The sequence below is a fragment of the Saccoglossus kowalevskii genome, chromosome 14, assembly GCF_978046115.1.
Source record: "Saccoglossus kowalevskii chromosome 14, keSacKowa6.1, whole genome shotgun sequence".
Classification (NCBI taxonomy): domain Eukaryota; kingdom Metazoa; phylum Hemichordata; class Enteropneusta; family Harrimaniidae; genus Saccoglossus; species Saccoglossus kowalevskii.
This window is the reverse complement of record NC_140654.1, coordinates 31,511,254-31,526,892: the sequence shown is the minus strand read 5'-3', so window position 1 is coordinate 31,526,892 and position 15,639 is coordinate 31,511,254. Positions and strand designations below refer to the sequence as shown.

The 15,639-nt window shown below is 35.8% G+C and overlaps 2 protein-coding genes across 6 annotated transcripts in view; one reads left to right on the top strand and one right to left on the bottom strand.

Moving 5' to 3' along the window:
- LOC102804367 (calmodulin-regulated spectrin-associated protein 2-like) overlaps positions 1-10,755 on the bottom strand; it is an 80,411-nt gene extending 69,656 nt beyond the window's left edge. For all 5 annotated transcript variants that reach the window (XM_085508123.1, XM_085508126.1, XM_085508127.1 and 2 more), the window contains exon 1: positions 10,540-10,755. In XM_085508123.1, coding sequence (XP_085364249.1) covers positions 10,540-10,629 — 90 coding nt within the window. In that variant the 5' untranslated portion in view covers positions 10,630-10,755. The remainder of the gene's footprint in view (positions 1-10,539) is intronic.
- Positions 10,756-10,973: 218 nt separating this feature from the next.
- Positions 10,974-15,639, top strand: part of LOC102806427 (germinal-center associated nuclear protein-like) — a 56,839-nt gene continuing 52,173 nt past the window's right edge. Inside the window, exons 1-3 of the mRNA XM_085508129.1 lie at positions 10,974-11,223; positions 12,822-12,888; positions 13,398-13,721. Of these exons, the coding sequence (XP_085364255.1) occupies positions 11,194-11,223; positions 12,822-12,888; positions 13,398-13,721 (421 nt within the window). The 5' untranslated portion in view covers positions 10,974-11,193. The remainder of the gene's footprint in view (positions 11,224-12,821; positions 12,889-13,397; positions 13,722-15,639) is intronic.

Below are 15,639 nucleotides of genomic sequence, written 5' to 3'. Positions count from 1 at the left end.
TATGGTGATTTGAACGCGTTGGCATCATCCAGCATTTTGATTGGTTAATTAGCAATTTGACCTATTAGCTCAACTCATGCAAGAGAAACATGGCTGATACCCTATCGCATCGAGCGTTTTTATGCGATCGGAATCATTTGCTTACGATGAAACTAAATTGAATTTTATTTGAATTTCATAACAATCAACGAATTTATTTTTTGTGCGTTATTATAATCACTACTGAGTAATAATCAACGTTTATGAAATGTAGCATGTCCGGATTGAGCATCTGTGATCGCTTGCCGGGATCGCTTGCTGCTACGCAATGCAGTTGTGTTCATTTTTATTAGAAATGTTGTTTAAAATATACTTTTGTTACCAATAAAATAAAAACAAATGTATTTTAAAAATTACACCGAGCGACACTGTAATGACATTTCACTACGTCTACTTTTTAATTCAGCAAGAATTATTAATTATTGTTAATCCTGCAATAGTTTCTTTCATCTTGGGTGGCCCATGGAGCTAAGTCTGTGTAGTTGGATACAATGAAAGTGACCCCCAAAATATTTAATAATTATTTTTTTAAATTTTGAAACCCCAAATAAGCGCCCACCAGCCGTGAAATCCCCGGGGCGATGTTTTGGCAGAATCCGGTATTATATAAAGAAAGTATTATTATGGACATCTCGCGCATATCGCCAATGTTTTATACTGTTTGTAGTTTGCATATGAAAGTGGTTGTTGATGCCTCTCCTATTATTCGACGTCGTTGACAATGCGATAACAATGCCACTCGCACTGTGCACATTTTAGCACTCGCACTGTGCACATTTTAGCACTAGATCTAGTAGTTTTTCGGATTAGTGCTACTAGCACGAACCACTCGCACTACGCCCATTTCGACACATTTACATACATGCAGTTAGGGTTAATTTTAGACAATTGCAGGTGGTGAAATTTTATGAATGCATGGTTAGACAAGTGATATTCCATTCCACATTGTATAGATGCCAGGTGAGGTCAAACCACAATTATAAATCTAGGGGATCAAATTTATAACCTGGAGAATGATCAGAGTTAAGTTCACGTTTGAAATCTCTATGCACAACATAAGAAAAATAAGAAAAACGGACAGAAAGCCACACGCCCCTAAATATGGACATAGCTTGTATTATTTCAGCTCTGTGGGTTGAAGAGTCAATGTTTACAGTGGAAATGTTTGCATGAGGATTACTGATCATTACGCCAACAGTGTTATGCAAGTACACACTGACACTGTAATACCAGTGTTATTTTTTAACCTGGTTGCATGGTGAGAGGTTATGTCTTTGGCGGTTGTAGCAACACAAATCAAGATGGAGTCCCTTTGCACAGTTTTTCGATTGATCCGAAAATACAATATTTATGGTGCAAAGCCATAAAACTGACAAGAAAGAAGTCAAATGGACTGTTGCCTTACAGCCTAGTTTAATATTATACATTATAGTATGCACATACATGTATAATAATATGTTGCTGCATCAAGAATTGGCACAATGCAGGAGGCAAAAGCAGCTAAGAATAAGTGCTTCAGTTTCTTTGTTTTGTAATTAAAAAAAAATACAAGACACAATAAAACGTAAAGTCACTGCGACTGGTACACGCACACAAAAATATGCTAATTATAATTAATTAACGACCAAAATAAAGTTTAATTGCCATTCATTTTAGTTTGTAAATAAAAAAATTGCAAGCAGGCTCAAATCTTTCTATATGGTTCAATCAAACCATTATTTCAAATCATGAATGCTTCATCTTCAAAACTGTCATCATTTGAGAATTCTCCAGAAATCAACAGACAAGAAATTAAGTCTGATGTCTGTGTAGCATTGTATGTACGCCATTGACAGTATGTAAGAATTTACGTACTTTGCAAAGCACAGTAGCCTCAGATTCATCTTAACTTCTAACACATGTTCAAATTCATATTACCTGTGTATTTTGCAAAACTCAGGACTTTCACAGGTACATGTACTTCAATATAGATACATGTACACCACAGGGAAGCAGTGGACAATGTTTTCAGCAATATATAAAATATTCCATCATACCCTCTCTCAATCTGTTGACATGTTTGTAAGTATAAAAGTAGGAAAATGTATTCCCACAGAGTTACAGCATGACATTTCGTTTTATGGTTGATAGAGAATAACAAGCAGCCAGTCGACTGAGATAGCCCCGCTGTTAGCAATGCACATTTCAATTAAAGAACAAAAGATATCAGTAGAAAATGAACAATATGTAGACTTGCTGTTTTTAACAAGAATTCAAAAATATCACTTTTCACCAAAAATGACAAAAAATATCATCAAAATTAGATAATTGAAGATACATGTATCTCCAGGAAATTAAAAAATCCACATGTAGTATCTATATATGTAATGCAAAAGCAATCGGACTTGTGGATTTTAACAAGAACTCGAAAAAAAAAAACATTTTACCAAAAATCACAAAAATATTCATCAAAATTAAAGACTTGAAGATATCATCACGAAATGAACAAATCTGAGAGAGGTCCACATGAATTACTAGTAGCTATATATGTAATATCAAAGTATTTGGAATTGCGGTTTTTAACAAGAAGTCGAAAATATCACTTTTTACCAAAAATTACAAAAATATTCATCAAAATTAGAGAATTGAAGATATCATGAAATGAACAAATCTGAGAGAGGACCACATGTAGTACCTATATATGTAATATCAAAGCAATTAGACTTGCGGTTTTCAAGAAGAAGTCGAAAAAATAAAACATTGACACAGACGACGGACAATCACTCATATGATAAGCTCCGCTCGACAAAGTTGACAGCGGAGCAAAAATTAAATTGTAATTGAGGTTTATGTGTAAAAAATCTACACATTGAACTCTTTTTATCATATATTGTCTCTGAACCTCTTGACTAAATGTACCCGGTACATGTGAAATATGGTGGAAATTTCCATATAAATAGAATGCACAGCAGTGTTCCCATGTACATTGAGGCTGATCAACAACATTTCATACAAATACACAGGGATTTTTTGAGTTCAGCCAGCAACGTGTTATTATTTTAATACAATGCCTGGGGCAATTCTACCAGATTATTTCAATTGTACAGAATCAGCATTCATCAAGCGTTACCGTACTGTCAATGGATTAAATGAGAATTAATGTGGAAACAACTGGTGAATTGAAAAGACAGAATATGAGACTAAACCTATACTTTTATTCTTTGAGATAACCACCATCTAATTAGGAAATAGACGTGTTAAATGTGAAACAAACAAATATTTTCAGGCACATAACTCTCAATGTATTTGAAAACCATGATTTTTGTTTGTGTAACTATTTGAAACAAAATCAATTATTGTTTTTTGAAAATACATCAATAGAAATTTGTTTACAGACATTATTACCCAAAAATTCATCTACCCAAAATAAATATTTCATTTTTTTTTTCATCTCCATAAATTACCAATACATTATCATATTTGCTCTATTATAAAGAGGCATAACTGTGGTCAAAACATACTAATAGTCTATTGTTATATAGCTCTATGGTAAAACTAAGTCATATTTTAATAATCCAGTATATAATACAAACAACTGTTGGTTACATGTTCTTAACTCAAGCTATCACTTATTGTGTTACTGTAAATCATTCAGCATTTACAATTTGATTATTATTTGAGGCTGTTCACAAAAACAAAACTTTGCAAAAGTTACTGTGACTTCCTGTCTTTATTTGGGGCTCCCCAATCCCTAAAAATTGCACAAGTGAATCATGGGAAGTGAAACTTGAATGACTCATCCATCGCTTGCTATGTATACAAATATTACTGAATGTGTTAATTATTTGAATAACATAATAGGTTATAATTATTGTCTGTGTTGAAAGGATGTATTGTCACTTACTTACTTTGCATAACATTTTGATTTGAATAAACCAGTGATTGACAGCCATTTTGAAGATTTGAGATCTGTTAAAGGGGAACCGCTCAATCCCATGGATTGCACCAAAGAATCATGGGACACTATTGTTTATGTTGTTTACAACGTTAATCTATCTTTTGTTATCCATTGTTATTTTAATCCAGAAAGTAAATTTGTTGTGAGATAAGGCTTAACTGGAAGGTGCCCCTTTAAAACATGGAAGGTACTAATGGAAGGAGCCACAACACCTCTCAAGTGGCCACTTAAGCTTCTTAACAGGCTTATTTTCTTTTGTTTCAACCCAAGTTAATCCTGATGAAGACATTGTCTAGCTCATCTTTAATGTTGATGATAGTTTGCGATTGTTTACACAAGTAATGAGCTAGCGGAATATGATTCAACCCCACCGATTTTTAAATGTGACCATAAAATATATGCACATTATGAAACTACGGTCATCACACATGCGCACTCGGTTGGTTTAGGTGTGAAGGGTCAAAATACGTATTTCACAACCGGAAATTCAACAGATGAACGTTTGACTTCACAGATTTCACATGTTTTAGTTATAAGCAACTATAACAAGAACAAGATTTCGAGTGTCTACAACAAAAATTCCTGAGGACTCCTAAAAAATATTATCAGAGAGAAAGTGTCTAGGCATGCCCTTCTTTTGATACTATCTTTTCTGGTGGTGTTTGCCGATGCCCAGTGGTCGAAAATGTCAATAGTTTCGGGCGTCAAACCCGCACAATGACAATGGTTCCATTGAATAATGCAGTCGTTATTATCACAGGCAATCATTGATTAAGTCTCATCACCGTTACAAATACAAAAAGATTCACGATAGTTCATCAGTTCTTCCAATTGATGTTATATCTGCTAATTTTTCATTAAAGTTCGCCAAGATCTCCGAAAACAACAGCATTCAAACTAGACGTCATTTTCAGCATTTTACATGCGAGGTTCGTCTATGGCTTCTGAATATGCTCTGAATATTACCGAATGCTCGAGACTAGAGTAAGCCATTGTACGAAGGTGTTAAGAGCTAACAGAACCAATGTTTATGAATAAACATTGACAAACAATCATGGGGCAAAGCTAAAACAATAGCGTCATGGCTCCTTCCGTTAGTACCTTCCATGCCCATAACAACTCTTCAACTTTTAGACAAGAATCATATCTACCGGTACATTGTATCAAGCAAACTAAGTTCAAAATTGCAATGCACAAACATTCATTGTTCTATACAACAGAAAAATAATTCTGATAATCAAAAATATCAAATCTGCAAAGCACTACAACCAGATACAAGTACATCACTATGCAGCATGGTTAGCATACTAAAATTTACTCTCCATATTTCAATTTATACACCCAGAGCTGTGGTTTAAGAATCATAGTGAAAGTCATTGTGACTCCCTGTCTTATGGACCTCAGTCAACTGTTCATAATTTCTGTACAATAGTATGATAGCATGACTAACACACAGTAGGGTTAAATGGTGAGGAAGGAAATGGTCTGTTACATGAGATGTTATGTTATATCTCTGCTTTTCTATCAATTTTAAAATAATTTTTCTCTGAAAAAATGCATGTCTCCTACTGAGTGTTACACATAGCATGGAGGTAAAAAGAGAAGGAGTCACAGCCAAAATAATCCTCCTAAACTTCTTTTGTTTTAGACAAGTTTAATCCCATAATTCCCTTTGTCTTATCGTCCTTTCACCCCAGGATCGTCGCCGACGCGTCATTTACTCTCAAGCGTTGCTGCGCACAGTACACATTCCAAGGTCTTGTTTTACAGTGTCGCAGTAAATGTCAAAGGACATAAAGCATGCGCAAATCTTTTATACGTAGAGGAATCGTGTTTGTGAGAACGGGAAAGTTGGAATTTTGAAAATCAGAGAATTTCTTGTTAAGTTTATGTAATTTTTCTTTTTTCAGCACATTTTCCGTTGTAATTTTGAATCAGCAATATTGTAATGTTTCGAAACCCTGCTAGTACTGTTTTTAGTCCACAATAAAGCTCGTTTAATGATCTTTGCAATGGTGCATGGCATGGACCGCACCGCGTTGTACCAGAGACTGAATTTTGAGGTTCGAAATGACGCTTTTTGAAGTTTATATCCCTTGTATGTCCTACTTCCTATGGCAGTGCGTCAACAAGAAATTCGCTGCATTTTTTGTTTTCGAGCAATCATTTTGTTCTCAGCATATGGAAAACAATTTTTCGTCTGTAATATGCTCTTCGATTTCGTTTACGTCTTCTGAATTGAAGGACATAGCAGTTTCAGCATCGTAGTCAAACTTGTATGCGTTATCGATCATCGCCGTATTTGTTTATAAGAATTTGACAGAATTGTCACGAAAATCACCGAGTGCTGCCGAAGGCGTCCGTAGTATGCTAATTCACGGTAATCCTCACTGCGCTAAGAGGAAACTGTCCTACTTGATCCGTTCGGCAAATAAACTCCCTGATCTATGTACAAACAGCGGCGACCATCCTGGTACCTTTGATCTAAGCTTGGCTGTGACTCCTTCTCTTTTTACCTCCATGCACATAGCAATCTATTGCTTTCAGTGTAGCTGCATTTATTACATGTATAGTTATGCTATGGTATGTTATGTTCTAAGATGTACATGCATCTACGTCACAATCCTCTAAACATGTCCAGGACCTACATGTATCACAAATAAAAAAAGACAAAGCTTTTGCGGACTACTCCTTTTTCACCATGCTAACCCGGTGTCCCACTATGCTGATGCAAATATCCTTTGTCTTGTTCTGACCTCCTATTGCAGACGATCTTAGAAAATCCCAATGCATCAAGTTTCAACATAGTGTCAATAACTAAACTAGTGAAAAAATAAAAATAAAACAGAGAAGAGATCTCTTTGTCTTTGATAAATTTCCTGTACTTGTCTGCATATTTCATAGAAATAACTAGGGTCACAATGGGAGGTACAAAACCATTAAATCCACAAAGGCAAACAGGATATGTATAGAATGTTATGTTATGAATCCATAGGCAACTGAATACATGCCAATAATATTGATATTTTATGAGCACAGATCATATTACATGATGGATGTCACAGACCACACAGATATTTGCTGTCTTACCAAACTTTGTATGTCAGTTACAGCAACAGCAAATATTTGATATCTCTGTTGATTTTATATCATGTGATAACAGCACATTCTAATTATCACATTTTGTATGGGATCATGCCCTATACCTTTCTTAGCATGTAAATATTGACAAATCAATTTCAAAATTATGTTTCATAAAGAATGTTGGTATTGGTATTATTTGAACTTGATGAAGTTCAAATGTTATGCATGATTTCCACATCCTAATAAGCGTTCCCCATCTAAATAGAAAATGCACTATAAGACATTCATGCTACACTATACACCAATATTTTTATAAATTATTAAAAGAAAGTACCGGTACTCATTAGAAATAAAAATATTAAACATATCGCTCCCGTTCTGTAACTTTTTAGAGCTAAGTAATTTATTTAGTATACTAGAGCGGAAATATGGGTTGTCCAATGTTTGCTATCATACATGTACATTCCAATTTGGTTTGCTTGCTTGCAAGCTCTGTTTATATTACCTTATTGTTGTATTTTTACTATCGTTTCAGTCATTCTTTGAACGATTATGTTTAACTAAATATTGCTACACTACAGCAAGTTATTATCAACATTGTCGGTAAATGTACAGCAATTGCTTCCAATGTTGTTAAAGTTGTTTTGCTACAATAAAGTTTGTTTTGATACATTCGCGATGCACCCATACTTCAAGTCGCTGTTTCACTGTCCAATCACGCACTCGTTGACTGTGACTGTCACATTCACAGCGCAGTAAACTGGGATTCCCGACTCCACCTGCGATTCACGAAAAGATAGTTGAGCTGTATTTAGAAGGAATATCTTTTGCTGACATAGCGAATAGGGTCGGTGTGACGAAATCTACTGCGTATAATATATGCAAAAAATTGTCTGAGTCCATAGTGGATCTAGCAACCGCGTGTGTGTCCAAGTGAAAGTCTAGTTTTATCCGCTTTATCAGTAGATAAGCTGGCAGTCGGTTCACACGGTTGGTTTTCATTCTGTTTCATCATAGGTGATGACCCATCCAGAATGAAGTTTTGCCTTTAATATGCCTTCTGGTGTAGTTGAACGAAGATTGTCGATGACCAACTGTTTGAATCGATGGTTTGTCGATAAATCCAATTTATGATTTTCTTCGTCCATAATTTGAATGTAAAGTGTGTTCATTCGCCGTAAAAATGGTGTCTTGCTAGTGAGGCAGTCAATAAAACTTGTAATCGAAGTCATCACTATAAAACTCAGCTTGTGATATATATATATATATATACATATTGGTATAATTCTTGTATCCCGATAATAAACAAACTCTACTTTGAATAAGTATTCTGCCATGACTGTCAGTCCGATCAGGTCCGAGTTGAAATGTGTTGTGGGTCCAATGACAGCGACGACTAGAAGTCTGGGTGCGTCGCAAATGTATCAAAACAAACTTTATTGTAGCAAAACAACTTCAACAACATAATAGTTTAAAGAATGACTGAAACGATAGTAATGCTTTCAACCTCCCTTATTGTTTACATGCACACTTTAAATTCAAAATCTTGCAACATTACTATCTTTGCTTAAATCAAAGATAATAGAAAGATTCCAAGAGATGTTGCTTTGTATGCATCTTTTTTTATTGTCTGCTTAAATGGATAATATAGTTATGGGCAATGGGGTCCTAAGAACTCTTACCAACATGTAACAACATTACTTTTTTCACAAAGCAACAAACTCTGGATTACTTGCACATAGTTTGAAGGGTACATGTATATGGTAAATTTATTTTCCAGTACTATGAAAGATGTCTGCTCTATACAAGACAATAAATGTGAATATAGAGTACATGTACTGCATAAATCACTGTCAAAAAAGAACAACTTAGTTCACATACCAACAGGGGTCAAGTGTCAGAGGTCAAATTAGGAACAATACAAAACAGCAAAAAGTCTATAGGTCAGTAATCAACTGAACACAAATGTGAATTGAAGTGGAATTTAAGACAAATCACCCCAGGGTTATGTTTGCATTCTTTCGGTGAAAACGTGACTCACTCAGCAAGTATCATTTCTTTCTAAAAAAACTATTCACTTTTTTAATGATGTTATGCAAATATATCCTATGTGTGTACGTACACAACCATACAATAAATAAAGGATGTCAATCATTATCATAATTCCTGCACTATTTCTATTAAAATTAATTATTGAATATCTAGATTGCAACAACTCAGATAGTGGGTGATGCATACCGTATCTTTGAAACTTGCATGTATTTCCAATTTTGACTATTCTCATAAGCTCACATACAATGTATGTGATCTGAATATGCAAGATGTATGCCAAAGTTCATAGAGCAATGTCTACCCAATCAAAACACATTATTTTTTTCCTGGAGACTCGAATAATTACAAATTTACATGCTGTCAGTATTGGCAGACAACATTTACCTCAGAAATTATATTTGAACTGGGTAGAGATTAAAAAAAATCTAAAGTATTCATGATGCATATAACATAAAACTAGCTTTTCATGAAGTTAAAAGTATTACAACAAAAAGTTTTACTAGTAACTTTGAAATATAATACATGGGCATGATAATTCAATCTAATTCAATCCTGTAATAATTTATTAAGTCAATGCTAATTGTCTGTGTTGTGAACATTATAAATTTGTCAGTGTTTTGTCCGGTGCTATATTTAACCGAAAAGAATCATGCCCTTTCTGAAGAACCACAGACAGGAAGCAATCCCTAGATGGTGCGTGTTGACATTATGTGCACTGTGTTTTCATTGTAATTATATCCTAGAAGTCTATTTACTCCATATTTAGGTGTATGGGAAATAGGGCCACAAACTTAGACTAGTTTGAATGAACTATTATCATTATCTAGTAATCTACGTTCCTCACTATATTTAATATTATTATTGTATATATTTTCTGGTGAAATAAAGAATACAACACAGTAAAGTCAAGTCAACAGAGTCACCTAAATTTGGGTCACGACCCATTGTGCAAATAAATGAATAATCAAATATTTTTAGATGTGACAGTTTTAACCATAGAGGGGGGGGGGGGACTGACTAACTTTAATTACTCATTATCGCGTCTGTAACAATACGGAGACGCCCAAATTAATCACTCTCACACGCATACTTTGTTGGTTCATTCAGAGCAACCCTCCGTCTACAGGATGTGTGGGGGTCAGTGATGTTATTGTAAACGCATCAATTGCAAAAATATACAATTACAATGCAACGAGCAGAGACTTGGACCCAGAGTTAGACGGCGCATTTTAAATGTACAATTACAATGCAACGAGCAGAGACTTGGACCCAGAGTTAGACGGCGCATTTTAAATGTAAACACCACGTTCACAAAGTTATAAACATACAACTGATTGTATGCATATTTATGAATGGTATAGTGATATAACAGATTACATTGACAAATGTCAAACAAGCTATTGTCGAACACTCCGAATAATACTCACCTTGAAAACATCGAACTGATCTAACGGTGTGATTTCAGGAACTTCGTCGGACGAGGACAATTTGCCCAATTCTTGGATCATCTGCGTCATTTTTAATTAGTTGTTGGTCGTGCCGGCAACAACGAAGGATGGAGAACAAGTAAACCGGCCAGGTTAGTTTACGAAAACACCTCATTCAAGTCATTCCGAATAAATCATTGCAGTACATACTGATGAAGCAGCGATGGCGACCTGACGAACACACCTCATCATGTTGAAATATCGCTCAAAGTAGACGTACGACCGATATTCCAATAGTTTGTGGATCAGCGTTTACAGTGAATATCAGGGTCGCTAAGCCGTCATAAAAATATCACAATTAGAGAAAGGAAAGACCCAAAATACAAGATCACACCTTTCCTAAAAATATTCAGTATCCAGAGAAAAATGCCCGGTGTCAACGGCGCATGCGCATTACCCATGGATCATTTCGGGTAATCTTAGGCGATCCCCTAACTCGGCCAAAAAAATTAGACAGTTAACTTCCGGTTATTGAATCGTGTGCAGTATTGTTAAGTCCAAGAATTTGAACTTACAGAAAATCTCGATTACGGTGTCGGTATTTAACTGCAGTATTGGTATCAGTAATGGTCAGCACACACTGTTCCTTCCAACATGAGTCTTAGTAACTTCGGACAACGAAAAGTAGGTTACAATGAACCTGGCTAAAAGACCAGTCTCACTTTCACATCCGGTCTCATTTGAGATTGAGATTGAGATTTATCAAGTTTGTTTTGATTTCTTCGGCGGTAAAGATGTAATTACGTCCGTTTAATGTAATTAGTATAACTGCCTGAGAATGATTCGAAAGTGAACGTTGTACAGATAAGGAATATTAAAATTATATTTTCACGGCGAAAATAGTTTGGAATTGCGCCAAGCAAACAAACTAGATGAAAGTTAATTTTGAAATTATGAAATTTTTAATTATTATGTGAGAGAATGAGAGTTTTTGTTTACAGTTATGTGTCGGATTAGAGATGTGTGGACTTCATTTATGTGTGAATGACATTTCTTAAACCTTAAATTGTAGTGTGGTGATGTTCGCAGATCCACTAAATCAGGATAAATTAAAAGCAGAATGCTGAGTCTTCATGTTTAATAATTTAAAAAAATTAAAGGGTTTGTTTTGTGTTACTCCTGTATACATGTGTGTGGGCACCGTCCCTCAATACCAGGGACGGTGGTGTGGGGCATGTTTGTTCACAGGGAACCCAGGAACTATGATTAACTGTACGCACTCCCTATGAGCGGGGGTGGGTGGTGGTGGGGGGTTGTATCGGCTAGTATCTAGTGTAAGAAATAGACAAGAGATAAAGGCTCCAGCGCGCTCATATTTTTTAAACTGAAAAAAAACAGACGAACAGAATAAAAAATAAAATCTATAAAAAAAACCAGGTTGAAAAATATTAGTTGCTCTTTCAAATTTTGTCAAAGCCTTACCTATATTTTACCTATATCTGCAGGATAAATCAACAAAACTACACAAATTGACGCACAGCACAGTTTTAGGCGAAGAACCAATCACAAGACTGGTTATGAACTAGTTGAGCAAGGCTAACCGAATTATAACCTCGATGTGGTTTGTAACCAGTCTTAGGATTGGTTGTTGACAAATGCTGAACAGGCCACACCTCCAACTGTGCCTTGCGTTTGAGCTCGCTGGAGCCTTTATCCCTTGTCTATTTCTTACACTAGATACCAGCCGATACACCTTATTATCCCGGTTGATTGGCTCCACTTCCTGGGGAGCATATATATGTATGCCAAACATTCCATATCATGTTTACTTCTTGGTAGAGAGAGGTAGTAGGAGTAAGGCAGGAGTTTTTCTAAAAAAAAAACCTGCAATTCAGCGGCGCCACCAAGTGGGGGAAATACGGTTCTCCCTACCAGGGTGTGAAGTTTTTGATAATTCTAAGTTAAAATTGAGCATTCTGTGGCTTCTTTGGGGCCAAAATTACTATCAGACAGGTCGCAGTTGAAGACTGTGGCCACATGTGATCCCTGGTCAATCAGAATTTTATGGTTGCCAGAGGATCTGCTCCCCAGGGTGAGGCAGCGCATGTCCATGACATGATGGTGCTGTGCCCCTTTTCCCTTGTTTATAAAGATCCCTGGTAAAGTACCTTTCCCAAGGATACAAACAACATCATGGCATAGCCAGGTCTCACAACCCTATTGTTGATAACCATGGTAACTCCAATTTAATAGTACAATATATTTCTGTCTTTGACTTTTAGAAAAAAGAAGCAGTTAGACGACTTTCTGTTGGGAAAGCAACAAGAACCAGAGGATCTCAGAGGAAAAGTAATAAATTTATTTTCTATACTTTTACCAGTTAGTGACATATTGTGAGCACCAAAACAGCAATATTTCCTTGTTTGATATGAGCATCTGATTTTAAATGACTGGGTTAAATCACACTATATGGATGCACTATTAGGTTAATTTGTATTGTAGCTTGTGTGAAACACATCTTTATATATATTCATCACTAGATAATACAGGGACTGGCAAACATGAAAGGAAGTAGGAAGATGTTGTGTGCAACATCCTTTAATGTATCATGTTGTATTACATCAGTGGGTTGGTGGGTTTGTGTACCTGTAGTTTATATAACCCTTTTTTGACAACATGCTGTATCAAATATGTAGAAAAACAGGTTTACATCACATGTAGGTACATTTCAAGCAATGGCTCTTTATTTTTTATACTGTCAAAACAGAGTCATTACTCAAGCATGTAGGTATTTTGCATAATTATTTAGGGTGATTACCAGTGTTTATGTATTTTGTTACATGTATTGCCTATTACAGTTACTGTTGGATCAGATAAAATAAGATTGTCAAAGCAAGGTGGGGATGAACAGACTAAAACAAGTATAAAGAGAAATGAAGCAAGTAGTTCAAGAAGTCATCGAGGATTACCAGACGGCAGTTATGAAGAAGGTTTTCTGACTCAAGATATATCTGATTTAGAGACATTTGGAGAAGAAACAAGTCCTGTTAAAAGACCTGTTAAAAGACCTAAAAGTATTGAAGGAATATTTTCTAGAGCTATAACAGCTGTCACAGATTCTGGTCCAAATGTAATCACACGGATTTCTTCGAGAAAAACAACCACTCCTAGCAAAAATGCAGGTGAGATACAGTACTGGTTATTTGTCATTCTCAGAGCACTAACTAAATATGCTGAATCAGTTTGAATATTCAAATATTCTTGTATTTTTAATAAGCACATACGATGAATGCTTGAACATGTATAATGATTTTCAGATCATTATGACCTCTCACTGTTTTGCTTCTATTTCTGTGATTTATTGGGATCATTTCAACAGAATTACATTGCTAATTTCATTCAAGCAGCTCTAGTACTGAATGTCACACAGAAAGTATTGGTATTGTTCCTTCACACCATTGTGCTCAAGAGCCGACCTACTTTTTTGTGTTTGACAGCTATTTATCAAGTTTTCTGTATTTTTGTTTGAGGATATGTTCTTATATAAAATAAATAAATTAATAAAAAAACAAAACTATTAGTAATATAGCCTATTTGAAAAAACATGTATCCTCTCAGATTGAGGTGTAAAATGTCGCCTGTGGCAAAGACTGTTTCTGGACCCTCAACCACCAATGGAAGTCACGGCTTGGAGAATGGTTATTTGTATGGAGAGAAAAACAGTGTGATTGGTTGAGGAATCTGTAAATGTTTCAGTGTAAAGATCAAATCTTGATTGATCCCAACTAAAATGTGTTTTGTGTGTCTAATATTCTGACATGTACAGGTTCCCCAGAAGTATTTACACACCACACTACATGCAGTTACTACCTACGATATCATTCAAAAAAATAAACTCCAAAACGGTTTGAATAAATATCTTCGTATATCTAATAAAATATGCGGTATTACACACAATAAAAACAAAAAATTGGAATTGTCATGCAAGATTGAATAAAAAAACTGCAGTCTGAACGAAACAGCGAAAAAACGTTTAAATTCTTTATGGAGAATACAGTGTAAATGCAAGATCATGAATATTTATGAAGTAATAGAACGCGGCGAATGTCAATAATGCGTGTGTCCACCACTTCGCTGGCTGACTTCTCTGAGCTGTTTTGGCATGGTATTGATGAGTTTTCACCACATGTTCACCTGGAACTGTCCTCAAGCTTCCATTATGCTCGCGTATAAATTCTCGATGTTAGCGACTGGTCGGGAATGCACCTCTAAATCGATCAACTCCCAAAGGTTCTCAATAGGGTTCAAATCTGGAGACTGTGCAGGCCAATTCAAAGTGGTAAGTTGACGAAAAGATATCCGTACTCTTGTGGATTATTTAGAAAATCCTTCACTGCCAATGCTGTGTGAACGGGGACATTATCCTGTTGGAAATGGAAATTGGGTTCAATGAGTCTTAGTGCTGACGGTATCATTTCGTTTTCCAGGATAACCAAATATTTCCATCGATTCATGGTTGGTCGGTACACGGACTAGCAATCCTAAGCCGGTAGCTAAAAAACATCCCCACACCATGACGCTTCCACCACCAAATTTTATTGTAGGTTTAATGCATTTCAGCTCGTACTCTTCACCTGGTCTCCGACGTACGTATAATCTTCCACGGCTACGAAACACTGTAAACTTGGATTCGTCCAACCAGATAACTTGAGCCCATTGCGCCGGAGCCCATACTACCTTGCAGACGAAGTTTTCGCAGGTTGAAACCCATGGAGCCTTCAGAAATTCCCAGTCTTCTTGCTATTTCCCTGTTAGGGACTCCTTCTGTATACAGTGCTTCAATGTTCCCTTTGGTAAATTCTGACAATTCCCTAACTTTCGGCATGCTCAATGTTTTTAAATAAAAATTACGTATCTGATACTATGACCTCGATAGGAATATTCATGAAGGTATTCCCACCCAGAAGCGGTGTTGAAATAATTTCAGCTTCCCAATTGGTTCAAATTTGCATGAGAACGGACACGGAACGGACTCTCGCACATGTTTTATGACGCAAAGTTTTAATGAGATGCAAATGATATGCAAATGAGCGTGCTCCC